The 18,929-nt window shown below is 39.2% G+C and overlaps 1 protein-coding gene across 1 annotated transcript in view; it reads left to right on the top strand.

The window, feature by feature from the left end:
- Positions 1 to 18,929, top strand: part of RELN (reelin) — a 673,979-nt gene that overhangs the window by 318,543 nt on the left and 336,507 nt on the right. Inside the window, exon 8 of the mRNA XM_066238313.1 lies at positions 2,379 to 2,430. Within this exon, the coding sequence (XP_066094410.1) occupies positions 2,379 to 2,430 (52 nt within the window). The remainder of the gene's footprint in view (positions 1 to 2,378; positions 2,431 to 18,929) is intronic.

Genomic DNA, 18,929 nt, shown 5'->3' with positions numbered 1-18,929 from the left:
GTCCTTAGCTTTCCTGGTGAAGAAAAAAAATGTGGAATCAATGACTAATCAAAAGTCTCGAGTCACCCACAGTTAGCACACGTAATTTGAAATTTGGCAGTATTTCCAGCAACCTGCTGTGACCTCCTTAGCAGTGGTCACAGCTGTGGAACTTGGTCATGTAGGTGACACAAGCATCATTTATTATACCACCAGGATAGATATTTAATGCACTAGCAGTAGCAATAACTTAAATAATGATACTTTTAAACTTATATAATACATTATTGCAAGGAACTAATATACAAGAGTGTTTCATAGTTCATTCAGCAATCTACTCAGTTGCATAGAATCATAGTGGGAAAGTGTCTATTCACATTATGTGAAAATTTTTTTAAGTTTTCTTATGTCTATTTGGACTTTAACATCAGATTATTCAAGTGGAAGTTCATGATGACAAATAGTTGAACATACTCTGAAAGCTTTGGAAAAAAAGATTTCTTTTAAAGGATGCTTAAAAAGGAGCTAGTTACTTAAAGAAAATTCTGTTGGTGAGTTCTGACTCTGGTGAGGAGAATGGAGTGGAAAACAGTTCTGGGCATGATGAACCAGTTCTCTTTGAGCAGATAAGCTGTGTTAATGAAAGATTTAAATTAAACAGAGAATTTCTTCTGACATCTGACAGCAGAGCGGTTCACAATGGTTAAAATCAATTAGGAGCCCATACCTATACTGATTCTGGACAACTTGTAAAATGCCTCTCTTGCCCTCTCCTGTATTACCTTTTCCTGCTTTTTCATTCATTTTAAATCCACGGTTTTAAGACACACACTCAGTCACCTTGCCAAAATGTGTTGTTGAAGCGAGATCCTTTGATATTTGTATCTCAGCTGAATCTGGCAGAGCAAGAGGCTCGCTCACTCGTTTGTCCACTGATCCCACTGCAGCTCACACACTGGGTATCACTGACCCTTCCACAGCTGTGGGGTTAAGTGCAAGGGGACTAACAAAGTACAGGGATAAGGCTAAGGATGTCATTGTGGCATTTAAAAGGTGAAAGTAAGCCTACTGCTTCTGCCATGGTGAAAATATAGATATATAATTTTTAACAAAATTTTTTAAAAATTATTTTTAAATGAGAGAAGAGGAGACAGAGACAGACTCTCACAAGAGCCCCCAACTGGGATCCACCCAGCAAGCCTATGAGGCAATGCTCTGCTCATCTTGGGCCATTATTCAGCACCTGAGCTATTTTTAGTGCCCAAGGCAGAGGCTCCACTGAGCCATCTTCAGCGCCTGGGGCCAACTCGCTTGAACCAGTTGAGCCATGGCTATGGGAAAGGAAGAGAGAGGGAGAGAGATGGAGAAGCAGATGGTCACTTCTCCTGTGTGCCCTGAGCGGGAATTGAACCCAGGACATCTACACACCGTGCCAATGCTCTTCCACTGAGCCAACCGGCCAGGACAGTTATACACTTTCTAAATTATAGAGTGCAGTGATGGGAGGTATCTCATACTTTAGTTTATAGGGTCAGGAACCCAATAAGTAAGTCATTGAAAGTAAGAACCCGAACTCATATCATATCTCATGTGAGCTGGTATAGATCAAGGTCAGTGCTCCAAAGAATAACTTTAAGTAGAAATTTTTTAATTTTAAATGTATTTAAATTAAGGTACCATTTCTCTTTCAGAAAAGGGAATATTATTTAAGCATGCTTCTTCATGAAACTAAGGAAAAGGAATAGAAATATGTGAGAATATTTTTAGACCTATAATTTGATTTTTTGGAAGGTAACCATTTTATTGAGAAATAATGCACATATTCTACAATTCATGGTTTTTAGTTTAGTCACAAATTTATGCAACAATTGCCACACTCAATTTTAGAACATTTCATTACTCCCAAAAGAAATCCTACACCCATTGACTGTTGGAGTTCTATTTACTTTTCAAAATAATCTTACTCTCCTCATTTGCTCTTAATTTTCCTTCCAGTTTTTAGTTGTTAGCCTTTTTATGACATTTGCTTTGGGCTCTAGATCCACTGATACAAGAAGGATGGAGGCAAAGTGGTAGATAGTATTAGTGGAGGAGGCTGTGTTACTGCTCTCACATGGTTAAGATTACCTGGTAAATTTCCCTACAAGCAATTTTCAACAAGTAGCAAGAAAAACAATGAAATCACCTCAGTCAGTATCTCCCAGCTTTGTTCCCCACAGAGAAACAAAATGTATCTGTGTTCAGACATATCAGTAACAATCAGGGAACCACTGGATACCTACAATCTGTGTTGATGGCTCCTTCCTTTCCTCTTCCCTCCCTCCTCCCTCCTCTGGGCACCTTTCACCTCTTTTCTCCTCCTCTCTATCTTGTCTTACATGGTGTGTTCCCTTTTCTAGATCACCACAGGCCTTAATACAACAACAGCCTCTGTCCTCCAATTTTCCATCGGTAAGTGCTTTTAGCAATTAACAGCAATTTAACTTGGAAATGTTTGTTTTAATCATAGTGTACATTCAAGATTATAGTGCCAAATGCTTTTAAATTTAGAGAAAAGTAAAACTCAGTGTTTTAGTAAATAATTTAAAACGCTTTTTAAAGTGAAATAGAAACTGTTTAAATGTTACATTCTGTCCCTACTTCTCTCAAGCAGCCAGCAAGGGATATTTAAAAATAATACAGATAACCCAAAGCATCTTCAAGGGGTTTACATATGGATGCTGAATGTATCGGATTATCCTGTTACAGCAGAATTACTTTAGCAATTATGGTTTACTCAGATTAAAATTGAAATCTGTTAAATTTCCTGCACTCTTGCTGACTGATAATGAAAGATAATTATTGGTGGCTGAGATAAACCAATCAGGGCTTCACGTATGACATAAATAATCTGTTTAATGCAGACATGGATAATTAAGAAATTACTGTATCTGGCAATATTTTAAAGTGCTTTTGCATTAAACCTAAAAATTCCTACCCAAAGCATTTAGTGAATTAAAGTACCCTTTGATCAAGATTTTACCGTTTTATTGTCTGTCATATTACTTTTCATTCTAGTTTTCATAGGTGTATAGTAATAAGTAACGACTAAGTTTCCAAAGGACTATTCTAGGGGGAAAAAGATACTGCCTTTTAGATGAGGGCTCACTTTATTGATTTGGTGCCAGACCATGAAAGCTTGCTCCAGGTAGGAGGACTGGGACAGCATCCTCAACTCCGCACCGCCTTCCCTCCCGTCTCTGGAGATCCACCCGAGTGAAAGGACTGTTCCCCTCAATGATCTTCTAGTTTTACTTACAGATCAGCCAGGGACCCGCTGCAGTTGACTGTGTCTAAGAGCAATTCTCTTTAAGCCACATTCTTGTCCCTTTTTGTCAGTGCATCTTGTTTCAGCTTCTGCATATATGATGTGAAACCTGCCTGCTTCCAGTTTGGGTTTGTTTCTTCTCACATTGATAGCATTGCCCCAGCAGCTTACAGACTGCTCAGAGGTCCTTATGTGCTCAGGAGAAGACACGCCAGTGAAAACAAAATCATGAGTTTGCTTGTTTTCTTTGATCTGTTATTAGTAAGCTTCCTATCATGATCATGCATATAATATTTTATTTTTTTATTTTTTTATTTTTTTTATTTTAGTGAGAGCAGGGTAAGCAGAGAGACAGACTCCCACCTGTGCCCAACTGGGATCCACTCTGCAAGCCCACTACGGGGCTATGCTCTGCCCATCTGGGACATTGCTATGACCAGCTGAGCCTTTTTCTTTTTAGCACCTGAGGTAGAGGCCATGAAGTCATCCTCAGCGCTCAAGGCCAACTTGCTCGAACCAATCGAGCCTTTGCAGTGGGAGGGGAAGAGAGAGAGAGAGGAGGGGAGAGGGAGGGTTATAAAACCAGATGATAACTTCTCCTTTGTGCTCTGACCAGGAATAGACCCCAGGACATCCACACGCTGGGCCAATGCTCTACCACTGAACCAACCAGCCAGGGCTGAGCATGTATATAATACTTTTATAATCAGAAAAAATAAAGTTTATTTTTAAAAGTTTGGTGCTACGGGAACAAAATTTTTAAACTCTAGCATGACAATCAAATAGGTTCTTATCCAGAGCAAGTATGTTTCAATTCATTATGCTGTTAATACAAAGATAGACTGAGTAATGTTTTCCTGTTTATCTGTGTTCTGAATATCTCTTTTCCTTTTCTGCTAGAGCAATGAATATTAATTTCAAATATTGTCTTTTAGCAATTAAAGAACACAAGAGAATGCAATTCTACTAGTATTTTAATTTTATTCAAGGTAAGAGAGATCTAGCACCAATTAAATTTATCCTTCCTTAAAGGAAAAGCAAGATATTTTTGTAAATAGTAAGAGAGAGTCTGTAGAGCTGACATTGAGTCTTTGTTTCCTCACTTTCCAGTAGGTTCCTACGTGATAGAGACCGAGAAAGGGATTTGGTCAGGGAGTGTAGTGGTTGGTACCTGAGACCTCAAACGCAGAACAGGCACCGTGCCCGAGATCCCGGGACTAGACCCACACGTGACGAGCAGCAGCCCTTGCCCCTCACGAGCCAGGGGGCTGCCGCCCACCACGCCAGAGAGACGTTTGTGTTATTTGAAGCATGGATCTGAATTTTAGGTTAAAAAACTGGAGGAGAAACAGAATCAGGATGGGGAGAAGGGGGAATGAGGGAGGGGGAGCTAGGACAAGTTTATAACTAAAAAATAAACTTAGAAGTTTTTTTTTTTTGAGTGTCAATTTTAGGATCAAAAGTAAAATTATGACATGTCATTGTTTGAGATGCAACAGAAAATATTTAGTAAAAAGAAATTACAGCCCTGGCCAGTTGGCTCAGCGGTAGAGCATCGGCCTAGCGTGAGGAGGACCCGGGTTCAATTCCCGGCCAGGGCACACAGGAGAAGCGCTCATTCGCTTCTCCACCCCTCCACCGCGCCTTCCTCTCTGTCTCTCTCTTCCCCTCCCGCAGCCAAGGCTCCATTGGAGCAAAGATGGCCCGGGCGCTGGGGATGGCTCTGTGGCCTCTGCCTCAGGCGCTAGAGTGGCTCTGGTCGCAACATGGCGACCCCCAGGATGGGCAGAGCATCGCCCCCTGGTGGGCAGAGCATCACCCCATGGTGGGCGTGCCGGGTGGATCCCGGTCGGGCGCATGCGGGAGTCTGTCGGACTGTCTCTCCCTGTTTCCAGCTTCAGAGAAATGCAAAAAAAAAAAAAAAAAAGAAATTACAGTTTATTGCTTAAGGACTTCATTGGGAAATTTGCTTACTGAATTTTGAAAATCAAGATTCTTGGGAACTAAACAGGTTAGAGTGGCTTAGAAACTGTGCAGGAGCAAACTGTCGGCTGTGTGGTGGGTGGTGTTGTATGCTGAAGACAGTCTAGTGGGCAGAAGTTGGCAGCAATAATTTTGTGTATCTCGTTGTGAGTGCTTGGAGCAACATTATTATATTTATATGGATGGTATGAAGGCTAGACCCTGAGTTTAACATGCCCCACAATAACCAAGTACCAAAATAGCAACCACAGTCAGTGGCTATTTCATTTATAATGAGTTCAAAAATTGTATTGAGTGTGTTATAAAAAACAGCCTATGTCAACAGTTTAACATTTTATGCTTATTTTTGTATTGTGGAATTCACCAAATCTGTATTAGTAATGTGGTTAAAAATGGCCAGATTCAGTGTCACTCCTCAAGAAGCCCTCGGGATGTTCTGTGTTCATTGTTTGGTGTGATAATTCAGATGGAACGGGGATTTTTTAGGGAATTCTATTATTATTTGTGGCTTCAGTAGTGAATTATGCTTATAATCATGCATATATAACCACAGTTGAATAAACTGTTACCCTCAAGTGTTTATATTGCTCATGGAAACATTTTCAATTACATTACAAGCATTACCCAGTAGTCCCCGTACCTCAGAGATAGGTATACAGGTATTTCAATTACTAAAGAGTATTTCAGATAGTCTATTGTCTCACTTCAACAATAGCCTCCGAGCTCTTCCAATATATGTGTTTATGTGTGTGTATGTATATATAATATATGCATGCACACACATATATATTGTCATATAAATGTACAATCTGATCTAAATAAGCTTTAAAGTTAAAGTATCCTAAATGCAATTCTTTTATTTTAATTTGTGTTTACATAGATTCTAGTGTCCTCCTGAATGCAATTCTTCAAACTGAAATTTATCACATTAATAACATCTAAATCATCTTGAAAAGTGTCCTTAATTATTCTTTTTTTTTTTAATAATAAATTTTTATTAATGGTAATGGGATGACATTAATAAATCAGGGTACATATATTCAAAGAAAACATGTCTAGGTTATTTTCTCATTAAATTATGTTGCAAACCCCTCGCCCAAAGTCAGATTGTCCTCCGCCACCCTCTATCTAGTTCTCTGTGCCCTTCCCCCTCCCCCTAACTCTCTCCCTCCCTCCCTCCCATGTCCTCCCTCCCCCCACCCTTGGTAACCACCACACTCTTGTCCATGTCTCTTAGTCTCATTTTTATGTTCCACCAATGTATGGAATCACGTAGTTCTTGTTTTTTTCTGATTTACTTATTTCACTCCTTATAATGTTATCAAGATCCCACCATTTTGCTGTAAATGATCTGATGTCATCATTTCTTATGGCTGAGTAGTATTCCATAGTGTATATGTGCCACATCTTCTTTATCCAGTCTTCTATTGAAGGGCTTTTTGGTTGTTTCCATGTCTTGGCCACTGTGAACAGTGCTGCAATGAACATGGGGCTACATGTGTCTTCACGTATCAATGTTTCTGAGGTTTTGGGGTATATACCCAGTAGAGGTATTGCTGGGTCATAAGGTAGTTCTATTTGCAGTTTTTTGAGGAACCACCATACTTTCCTCCATAATGGTTGTACTACTTTACAGTCCCACCAACAGTGAATGAGGGTTCCTTTTTCTCCACAGCCTCTCCAACATTTGCTATTACCCGTCTTGTTGATAATAGCTAATCTAACAGGAGTGAGGTGGAATCTCATTGTAGTTTTGATTTGCATTTCTCTAATAACTAATGAAGCTGAGCATCTTTTCATATATCTGTTGGCCATTTGTATCTCTTCCTGGGAGAAGTGTCTGTTCATGTCCTCTTCCCATTTTTTAATTGGATTGTTTGTTTGTTGTTGAGTTTTATGAGTTCTTTGTAAATTTTGGATATTAGGCCCTTATCAGAGCTGTTGTTTGAAAATATCATTTCCCATTTAGTTGGCTATCTGTTTATTTTTATATCAGTTTCTCTTGCTGAGCAAAAACTTTTTATTCTGATGTAGTCCCATTCATTTATCTTTGCCTTCACTTCTCTTGCCATTGGAGTCAAGTTCATAAAATGTTCTTTAAAACCCAGGTCCATCATTTTAGTACCTATGTCTTCTTCTATGTACTTTATTGTTTCAGGTCTTATATTTAGATCTTTGATCCATTTTGAATTAATTTTAGTACACAGGGACAGGCTGTAGTCGAGTTTCATTCTTTTGCATGTGGCTTTCCAGTTTTCCCAACACCATTTGTTGAAGAGGCTTTCTTTTCTCCATTGTGTGTTGTTGGCCCCTTTATCAAAGATTATTTGACCATATATATGTGGTTTTATTTCTGGGCTTTCTATTCTGTTCCATTGGTCTGAGTGTCTATTTTTCTGCCAATACCATACTGTTTTGATTATCGTGGCCCTATAATATAGTTTAAAGTCAAGTATTGTAATGCCCCCTGCTTCATTCTTTTTCCTTAGGATTGTTTTGGCTATTCGGGGTTTTTTATAGTTCCATATAAATCTGATGATTTTTTGTTCCATTTCTTTAAAAAATCTCATAGGGATTTTGATGGGAATTGCATTAAATTTGTATATTGCTTTGGGTAATATGGCCATTTTGATTATATTTATTCTTCCTATCCAAGAACAAGGAATATTTTTCCATCTCATTGTATCTTTTTCGATTTCCCTTAACAATGCTTTGTAATTTTCATTATATAGGTCCTTTACGTTCTTTGTTATGTTTATTCCTAGGTATTTTATTTTTTTTGTTGCAATCGTGAAGGGGATTATTTTTTTGAGTTCGTTTTCTAATATTTCATTGTTGGCATATAGAAAGGCTAAGGACTTTTGTATGTTAATTTTGTATCCTGCGAACTTACTGTATTGGTTTATTGTTTCTAATAATCTTTTTGTGGAGTCCTTCGGGTTTTCGATGTATAGGATCATATCATCAGCAAAAAGTGATAGCTTTACTTCTTCTTTTCCGATATGGATGCCTTTTATTTCTTTGTCTTGTCTGATTGCTCTGGCCAGAACTTCTAGCACCACGTTAAATAAGAGTGGAGAGAGTGGACAACCCTGTCTTGTTCCTGATTTAAGGTAGAAAGTCCTCAGTTTTATGCCATTTAATATGATGTTGGCTGATGGTTTATCATATATGGCCTTTATCATGTTGAGATATTTTCCTTCTATACCCATTTTGTTGAGAGTCTTAAACATAAAATTGTGTTGTATTTTATCAAAAGCCTTTTCTGCATCTATTGATAAGATCATGTGGTTTTTGTTCTTTGTTTTGTTGATATGGTGTATTACGTTAACCGTTTTGCGTATGCTGAACCATCCTTGAGATTCTGGGATGAATCCCACTTGATCATGATGTATTATTTTTTTAATATGTTGTTGTATTCGGTTTGCCAGTATTTTGTTTAGTATTTTAGCATCTGTATTCATTAGAGATATTGGTCTGTAGTTTTCTTTCTTTGTGCCATCCTTGCCAGGTTTTGATATGAGGGTTATGTTGGCCTCATAGAATGTGTTTGGAAGTATTGCTTCTTCTTCAATTTTTTGGAAGACTTTGAGTAGAATAGGAACCAAGTCTTCTTTGAATGTTTGATAGAATTCACTAGTATAACCGTCTGGGCCTGGACTTTTATTTTTGGGGAGGTTTTTAATAGTTTTTTCTATTTCCTCCCTGCTGATTGGTCTGTTTAGGCTTTCTGCCTCTTCATGACTCAGTCTAGGAAGGTTGTATTGTTCTAGGAATTTATCCATTTCTTCTAGATTATTGTATTTGGTGGCATATAATTTTTCATAGTATTCTACAATAATTCTTTGTATATCTATGATGTCTGTGGTGATCTCTCCTCTTTCATTTTGGATTTTATTTATTTGAGTCCTGTGCCTTTTTTCCTTGGTGAGTCTTGCCAAGGGTTTGTCAATTTTGTTGATCTTTTCAAAGAACCAGCTCCTTGTTTTATTGATTTTTTCTATAGTTTTTCTGTTCTCTATTTCATTTATTTCTGCTCTGATTTTTATTATCTCCTTTCTTCGGCTGGTTTTGGGTTGTCTTTGTTCTTCTTTTTCTAGTTCCTTAAAGTGTGAAGTTAAGTGGTTTACTTCGGCTCTCTCTTGTTTGTTCATATAGGCCTGAAGTGATATGAGCTTTCCTCTTATTACTGCTTTTGCTGCATCCCAGAGATTCTGATATGTCGTATTTTCATTTTCATTTGTCTGTATATATCTTTTGATCTCTGCGCTTATTTCTTCTTTGACCCATTCATTTTTTAGAAGTATGTTGTTTAGTTTCCACATTTTTGTGGGTTTTTCCCCCTCTTTTTTGCAGTTGAATTCTAGTTTCAAGGCTTTATGATCAGAAAATATGCTTGGTACAATTTCAATTTTTCTAAATTTGCTGATATTGTCTTTGTGGCCCAACATATGGTCAATTCTTGAGAATGTTCCATGTACACTAGAGAAAAATGTATACTCTGTCGCTTTGGGATGAAGTGTCCTGTAGATGTCTATCATATCCAGGTGTTCTAGTATTTCGTTTAAGGCCACTATGTCTTTGTTGATTCTCTGTTTGGATGACCGATCTAGAGCCGTCAGCGGTGTATTGAGGTCTCCAAGTATGATTGTATTTTTGTTAGTTTTTGTTTTAAGGTCAATAAGTAGCTGTCTTATATATTTTGGTGCTCCTTGGTTTGGTGCATATATATTAAGGATTGTTATGTCTTCTTGATTCAACTTCCCCTTAATCATTATGAAATGACCATTTTTGTCTCTGAGTACTTTTTCTGTCTTGTAGTCGGCATTATTAGATATGAGTATTGCTACGCCTGCTTTTTTTGGGGTGTTGTTTGCTTGGAGTATTGTTTTCCAGCCTTTCACTTTGAATTTGTTTTTATCCTTGTTGCTTAGATGTGTTTCTTGTAGGCAGCATATAGTTGGATTTTCTTTTTTAATCCATTCTGCTACTCTGTGTCTTTTTATTGGTAAGTTTAATCCATTTACAATTAGTGTAATTATTGACACTTGTGGGTTCCCTACTGCCATTTTATAAATTGCTTTCTGTTAGTTTTGTATCTAGTTTGATTCTCCTCTTTTGTTTTTCTATCATTTGTTTTTGTTTGTTTGTGTTCCATACTTCTTTCCTCTGTTGCTACCTTTTTTAAGTCAAGTGTTTTTGTGGTGGTTTTTTCAAGGGTGGTTACTATTAAGTAATGAAAAGGGTACCTACCATATTCATTGTAGTACCCTATCTTATAAGTATTTCTGCACTTCATCGTCCTTTGCTACTGTTAATCTCCATCCTCTCCCCCCTTTTTTTCCTTTGTTGTCACAGTTTAAGTTTGGTTTTATTGTGTTCTTGGTGGAGCTGTTACTTGTGGTGTTGTTTTCTTTTGTTCTTTGAATCTGGTTGGAAAACCCCCTTTAGTATTTCCTGGAGTGGGGGCTTTCTGTTGATAAATTCTCTCATCTTTTCTGTATTTGTGAATGTTTTTATATCTCCTTCATACTTGAAGGATAGCTTTGATGGGTATAGTATTCTTGGCTGAAAGTTCCTCTCTTTCAGGGCTTTAAATATTGGGGTCCACTCTCTTCTAGCTTGTAGAGTTTCTGCTGAGAAATCTGATGATAATCTAATAGGCCTTCCTTTATATGTTGTACTCTTCTTTTCCCTGGCTGCCTTGAGAATTTTTTCTTTGTCATTGGTTTGTGTCATCTTTATTATGATGTGCCTTGGAGTGGGTTTGTTGGGGTTAAGAAAACTCGGTGTTCTGTTTGCTTCTTGAATTTGAGGCTTTAGTTCCTTCCACAGGCTTGGGAAGTTCTCGTCTATTATTTGTTTGAGTATATTCTCCATTCCATTTTCTTTCTCTTCTCCCTCTGATATACCTATTATTCTTATGTTATTCTTTCTGATGGAGTCAGACAATTCCTGTAGGGCTTTCTCATTTTTTATTATTTTTGAGTCTCTTTCTTCTTCTCTCTGTTGTGCCTCAAGTTGTTTGTCTTCTATTTCACTAATCCTATCTTCAATCTGGGCTGTTCTGTTAGCTAAGCTTGTTACCTCGTTTTTCAGCTTGTGAATTGAGTTTTTCATTTCTGTTTGATTTGTTTTTATAGTTTCAATTTCCTTGGTAATATATTCTTTGTGTTCATTGAGTTGTTTTCTGATCTCCCTATATTGCCTTTCTGTGTTTTCTTGTATATCTCTGAGTATTTTTAAGATTTCTATTTTAAATTCTCTGTCATTTAGCTCCAAGGCTTCCAATATGTTAAGTCTTTTCTCCATAGATTTTTCCACATCTATTTGTGTTACCTCTCTTTCTTTTGTATCCATAATATTCTATTTCCTCTTTCTTATTGGCATCTGAGTGTGGTCTTGTTGATAGCACTAATTAGAATTAATAATGAGTAAAAGTAAAAAAAAATAAAAATAAAAATAAAAAAATAAAAAAAGGTAAAACACCCCCCCAAAAAAACAGTAATAATTTATTATTTCCCCCTTTTTTCTTTCTTCTCTTTCCCTCCTCTTCCCTCCTCAGGGAAATATCGTGCCTATAATGGAGGGCCTGATTTGGGGTGTAGAGTTCAAGGGGCAAAAAAAGGGAGTAGGGACCTACTAAATGCAAAAAAAAAAAAAAAAAGGAAGAAAATCTTAGACAAGCATAAGATGATTTGCTTGTAAGTGATGGTCAACTAAGAGAAATAATGAGAGGGATAAGAGGGAACCAGAAAAAAGGAACAAAAAAGAATAATAAAGAAGAAAAAAAATAAAAATAATAAGTAAAAATCTGTTGTATTAAGTGGAGCGAAGATTAAATACAATGGAGACCTTGGGTTGGGAGGACCCAAAATGCCACAAAAATAAACAAACAAGAAAAAAAATAAAAACAAAAGCAAAAAAGAGAAATAAAGCCAAAAAAAAGCCTTGAGTCCCAAATTAACTAATTTGTTCGTGATTGAGGATTAAATGGGAGGAAAGTAAAATGAGAAAAGAAAAAACGAATAGAAAGGAAAAAATAAGAAAAAGAGAAAAACGAAGGAAGAAATAAAATAGGAAGAGAAAAAAAACAAAATAAAGCAAGACAAAAAAAAAACAAAAAACAAAAGAGGAGAGAGTGAGAGTTAATTGTTTTGGAGTATAACCTTAAAGGAGGGTGAGGATGAAGAAGAGAAATAAAATGCAACACTCATGGGTAGTGTAGTTCAAGAAAGGGGAAGCATAAGATGGGCAGAGAATAGAAGGACCGATGTGGAGGAAATAAAGGCAATAAAACAGAAGAAACAAACAACAACAGCAAAAAAATTAGTGGATCAAGTTGTAAAGTCTGTGGATTTTTCTTGATTTTGAGAGGTTAACTTCTTCCTTTGTCTTTTCTCTCCCTCTTCCTGGTCGGTGACTCTGTACCCCAGGCTCTGCCCCTGTGTCACACTTAGGTAGGGATTGCAGTTGATGGGATTCTATGGCAATGTCATATAATTGGCTTTAGTCTTGCTGGTAGTCACGGCTTGTTGGCGTTTGCAGGGTCCAATGATGAGAGAGTTTGCTTTCCTGGATTCTCTCTCCTAGTCCCCCCTTTCTGAATTAGCAGCCTGGTGATCCAGCTATAAGGCTGCAACTGCTTCTGCCTGGGGAGTAAGAGGCTCAAAGAGCTGGGAAATCCTCACTCTATCCCCAGTCAGTGCAAGGCTTTGGAAAAGGCTCTGACAGTCAGGGCCTCCAGTGTAATCAGGCGGGGGTGGGAGTCAATTGTTGTCAAGGTGACTGTTCAGCGCCTATCATTTAGTTGGACCTCTCAACCCAGGCTTTCCACACTTTGTAGCCTGTTTTTGCAGGGAAGAAGAGGCACTAGTCTCTGCTTGCGACTAGTGTAGTATAGATCTTATTATCTGCCAAGTCCTTCTTGTTAGCGTTTATCCCTGAATATGGAGGCTCTATCAATCAGAAGTTGCCCCCGCCCCTTTAGCGAGAGGCACTAAAAAATATCACGCCTCTTGTCTTGGATCGCTGAACTGAGAGAGATCTTATCAATTAGAACCGAGGGTGCGCAGATTTCATGGGTTAAGCTAATTTCAGTGATTGGGTTGTAGCTGTGCTTCCGAAGGTATTTTAGGCTGCCTGCGCGCGCCCCTCCCCCAACGCTTGATTGTTAGCTTGAATGGCTGGGTGAGGTGCCCCGCCCATGGAGAGAATATCCCAAGCCTCTCCCGCTCGCCCTGCCGCTGGCGGCTGGATCGCACCAGGCGCAGGATAATGGAGCACCTGGGTGTGCGGGCCCGTAGGGCGCTCTGGGCGCGTGGAATGCCCAGGGCACGCGCGCGAAAGGGTGCTCCGGGCACCGGTGGCTGGCGACTCTCACTAGCTGTGTGCGGGCCGCTGGAAACGTTAGTGGTGCCCAACCGGACCAGGCGCGCGCCCGGCGGCTCGCGGCGGCGGCGGCTCGCAGTGGCGGCTTGCGGCTCCCAAATGTGGGCTGACTCACCACAGGCGCACTTCCTCGCGGCTTGAATGAACGTCGCTGCGGTAGATTCCTCCACACCCTCGTCTCTCAGATTCAAGTGATAACAATCCTTTCGCTATCAGTTTGTGTGGAACTCTGGAATGCTCCGAGGATAAATTTTTCTGTTTCTAGTTGATAAATTTGTTGTGATTTAGGGGAGAGCTGTCGGACGCGCTGCTCACGGCGCCATTTCCGTGACGTCACTCCTGTCCTTAAATATTCTTAAAAGAACTTTTTATTTTTCCATTCCAATGAAAGATCTCATATCCATTTCTGCACTGAGGCATTGATCTGCTACAATCCTTACTGGATGCGTTGGATACAACTTGTGGAATTTATAGTTGTAGCCTTAGGGGACATTTACTCCTTTCCTTTAGGAAATATTGAGATGCTGCCCTTGCAAACCGTCATCTCTCAGGTGCCTCCAGACTCTGTTTCCCGAGGCAGGGCACTGGATCCGTGGAAAAGGCCGGTACTGCTTAGTATGTGTCGTTCACTTACCAAGTATCCACTGAATGTATGCTGTGTATCCAGCATTGTCCTGAGCTAACTTGAACTTTGAAAAGACAAAAAAGTGATAAAACAAAACCTTTTTACACTACCCAGCAGTGTGGTGGAAGGCTCTGGATGGATACAGGGCGTGAACGCCGGAGAACTGCCAGACCATTCCAGGCAGAAACGGGCATGTGCGCAGGTGCCCACGGAGAGAGATCCAACTCGGTCTTGCAGGGCATAGCCATTCAGAGAGGCTCTGTTTTTCTTGTTATAGACGTTGCTTAAGGATACATGGCGATTCTCAAAATTAGGGAGGATTTTTACCAGTCACTCAGTCTGCCAAGCTTGTTCCTAATATATTGTTAATCCAGTAGAAAAAGTATCTAAACTCATCATTTGGGAGGGAGACTGACAAGGGCAGGCGTGGTACCACAGCAGTGGGCCCGCATCCCAGCAAAGATGAGATGGATGACACTCTGCAGGGAGACAGGGCAGGAGCCACTCCTGGCCTGGAGGCCAAGCTCAGAGCCAGAACAGCAACAGGAATAGGAATGCTAGGTCTCCGACTGCAGGGATGGGGAGGGGCTACTTTAAGTGGGAGCTTGTCCCCCTAGAAAACGGGCCGAGGTGGACATCGAGGTGAGGTTACATAGCCGTGGCCCTGGGTAAAGGAGGGCTGCTTGGCAGGGAATTTGGCAAAGCCTGCACATTCTGCATTTTCCTTTTTTATGTTTCTCTCAACGTAGGCTGTAACAAAAGTTCTATGCTGTGGGCTTGGGAGGAAACTTGCAAAGGGTTGGGTACCTGAAAATAGCTGGAAATAGCCTGGCTTTCTGTAAATTGAAAAGAGAATTGGTCCCTTTCTCCCTTATGATAGCAGTGGTGATGACGAGGAAGGAATACGAATATTTTGGAAGTGAGGGAATGCGGAGAGGACTGAAGGGAGAAAGGCACAAAAGGGAGGACAGCTGTTCGTTCTGTGTCCTGTGGTCGTTGTCCATCTGCTATAGACTGGAAGAAGTCACCCAGTCAGGTTTGGGAATTTCAGCCAAGGAAGTGACTAAAGATGCAAAATATTAAGTACAATAAATCACATACTGTCACCTATATTAAGAAAGGTTTGCAAATTCCCTAACCTGTTTACTAATAAAGTAAGTCAAAGTGGACATTATTACTTAGTAGCTTTATTTTAATAATAAACAAATATAAAACAGAAAGTGAAGAATGTTGCTTTTAAAACTCAGTACTTTCTCTACATTTAATAATGAAAGAGGTCTTTCAAATTTAAAGGAAGCATGTTTTTAGTGTAAGTATAGAATATTTTGAGCATTTTTACTGTTCTCCTGTTTTGGACCTCTCTTAATTCTCAATATCAATTTTTAGTAAATGCTTAAAATGTAAATATTATGTTCATATAGTGGTCCTTCTCACAACACTGTCCTTCAAATATATTTCTCCAGTTACAAATATGCTCAATTCCCCCGAAGGGTATTTTTTGGTGGGCAAAACATAGGTGTGGACATAAACTCTAGATTTCCTCATTCAAATAGTTGATTAACTGATCTCTTGGGACAGAGATATTGAACATGTGGATTTTCTAAACCAACAGTTTTCATTAGTAAAAGCATAATTCATCCCAATTTTAGTCACCATATTTTACCAAAATTTAATTCATTTGCGTTTGACAGATCCAAGAGCAATTCGAGGATTTCCTCTTGCACAGAATGGAACTGTTGTTAATTAAAATCATATCTGTGGGCTCCTTTCTGTCACAATTCCTGTCCCTGTCATTTGGGACTGAGAAGCCCCAGGATGCTTCCTGGCCAGGCTGCCACACAGCATTATCTGATACAGTAACCATTTATTCCTCCCCTGCCTGCCCAGGAATCAGACTGCTGCCCCTTTGGCTCCAGCTCCTGAACTTCAGCAAGGCACGAGCTGCTGTCTCTGTGCAGGCGCAGGCCAGGCAGTTCGAGACTGTGTTTTATGAGAGCCTGAAGCAGCTCATGGCAGGATGTGGGGGCACAGTCAGACATGGAGACAACAGCTAAGAGACTGCCTCGGAGGGAGACTGTCGGCTCAGCCATCCCCAAGCGTTTATTCCAGCCGTGCTCTGAGACTGGTAACTAGTCTGTGTGTGGTCAGATTCTCACCTTCCCAGGTAGATTCACCCTCATTTGCCTTGCACTCTACATTCCAAATTACTCTGGGAATAACTGACGTACAGGAAGGTAGTAAGTAGCAAAAGCAATAGTCTTCAAAAAGTATCAGGCAAGAAGCTAGCTCAGTACTGGAGTACACACTTCATTACGTTTTGTAAAAAATTTACAAACTAATGGACAAATTTATATAGATATGCCACATTACAAAACTTTATCAGATATCTGAAATCTGATAAAGTTTGAGTTTTGTACTAAGAGAGGAATAAAATGGACATAAAGACTAAGAAACATTAAAGCAGTCATCCTGGAAATTATAGCATTGAATACTTAAATTTAAGTACTATATATGCCATATTATCAGGATGTTGCTCTATTTACAAGGGATTACTTTGATGCCATGGGCTAATGCCCTAAGGAGTTTTCCTGGCAAACTCAGTAACAAAGGAAATAAAAAACTAAGTAAAATATAGTAATTGTTCTACATCGTTGTCGTTACTGGAAAATGAACATGCACAGCTGCCTCCACTGAAATATTTGAACAAGAATTTGTAAAACTGAAACAAAACAAAACAAAAAAAACATTGATCATCTGTATTATCTGTACTATAATAATCCATGACTTGCTTGTGGCAGAATTATTTTGAAGAAGAATTGCATAGTAGCAAATAAGCTTTGTGTTCTTGATGCTTTTATATACAGTGAAATTATTTTCTTCTTAGTAATACTGTCCTTCAAAATCTCTCTTAGCAACATAAGAATAAATATTTGGCAGAAGTACTTATTATACCAATATCTTCATGGTGCTCGTCATCTTTTTCACACTATAGAATGAGGCAGGTGTCTTTCTTGAGTGCCCTAACCTAATAGCTCCAGGGAGTGGAAGTGTCTAGATGTTTAGAAGCTTCTCTAAAAGTTCCCCATTCATCTTCTTTCCCTTCTCTACAATCTCGAGTTAATGGTCCTGTTCTCCATTTATCTCCCTTGAAAAGATGAAAGGATGTGTTGGTCCTGCTAAGATTTGTGCCAGTCATAGCAGGGAGTTCTGAGTAGCTGGATTACACCCATTATATAACTTTATGATCTTTCTGCATCAGATGCTGTTGTCTCCGTGCAGCTCCTGGAGCCCTGCTTGTGTCTGAGGCCTGCGTTTTAAATAATGGTCATGGCAGCCCTTGAGCTGCCAGAATCCTCAGCAGGGGTCTGTCCAGACTCTCCTCAAGCCTTCAGTATTTATGGGCCCTGCTCTGCAATCTAGAGGCATGATTTCGGGCAGTACTTTTCCCCATCTATAAATTCTACACAATCAGTTCTCTCCTCTCTCCACGGCCCTGTGGAACATTTAACAAGGCAGCTTGTTTTTCAGGCAGGCTTTAAGGAAAGAGCCTGCTACCAGCAACCCCTGCCGAACCCCCAAGAGGACAGTAGCTCCTTATATTGTTTCTGTTCTGATTTACTTTGAAAAGTCCTGAGGTCGGTGGAGCATGAGCAAATAAAAATAAAACTACCCAGGCCTTGGGAGACTAAAACCATGTGATGTATTCTTCAAAAGTAAAAAGAAATAGGGCTATTGGAGATACAGACAGGCTCACATCCTTATCTGTAATTCCATATTACAAAAAATTTCAGAAAAACAATAAACTTTTTTTTCCATTTATTTTATGGCAAAGCCTCACATGAGCTGAATTCATTTGGCAGCAGGAGCTGACTTGAAATGATTTAAGGCTACTTAAAATCTGTTTTTATACAATTTATGTGCATCTTCATGCAGAAATAATTGTTTTAATTATGGAGTATTGTTGCATAATATATGGTATATGCACAGTATTATCTTCCTGAAATCTTTAAGTTAAACAAATAAATAATTTGAATCCTGAAATTTATAATATTTTGCATCAAAGGATTACAGACCTGTTTGGCTGTTGTTCTGAGGAAGGGAATAAGTCTTGAATTCTTAATAGAAGAAATTACTAACACTTCTACTTTTTAAATGGCTTTGATTTTACACCAAATCAAGCTATTCTTTAAGTTTTTGGTTTTTATGGAAACTACCCAAGGGGGATGAGGAAAAAAGGAAGAAGTTTATTTGTGAATTTTAGAAACTTCTTGCCTAGCAGATACTTGTAACCTCCAGACATATATCGTATATATATTATGGTAACGGGCTCTTGCACAATGAAGTTTCCAGTGTGCCTATCATGGGCTTCCTTGGCTTGCACGGGATTGCTCCCTGCTCCTGTGCTTCTGTATTTTGGCACTATCCACTCCAGCAGCTCTTCAAGGTGCTCCCAGCCAGTACTGCCCAGAAGCACTCCACTTAGCAAGTCCCAGAAATGACAGGTTCTCTCTAACTTTTGTTGAGTCCCAAGGTTTGTGATGGTCAATGTAATTTTCATTTCCAACGTAGTCCAAAAATGAATGGCGTGTTTTCAGTGTAAGTAAACGATTACTTAAAAGTCATTACATCAATGTTTGTTTGCTT

The sequence above is a fragment of the Saccopteryx bilineata genome, chromosome 7 (genome assembly GCF_036850765.1).
Source record: "Saccopteryx bilineata isolate mSacBil1 chromosome 7, mSacBil1_pri_phased_curated, whole genome shotgun sequence".
In the NCBI taxonomy this organism is placed as follows: Eukaryota; Metazoa; Chordata; class Mammalia; order Chiroptera; family Emballonuridae; genus Saccopteryx; species Saccopteryx bilineata.
This window is presented reverse-complemented; position numbering and strand designations above follow the sequence as displayed.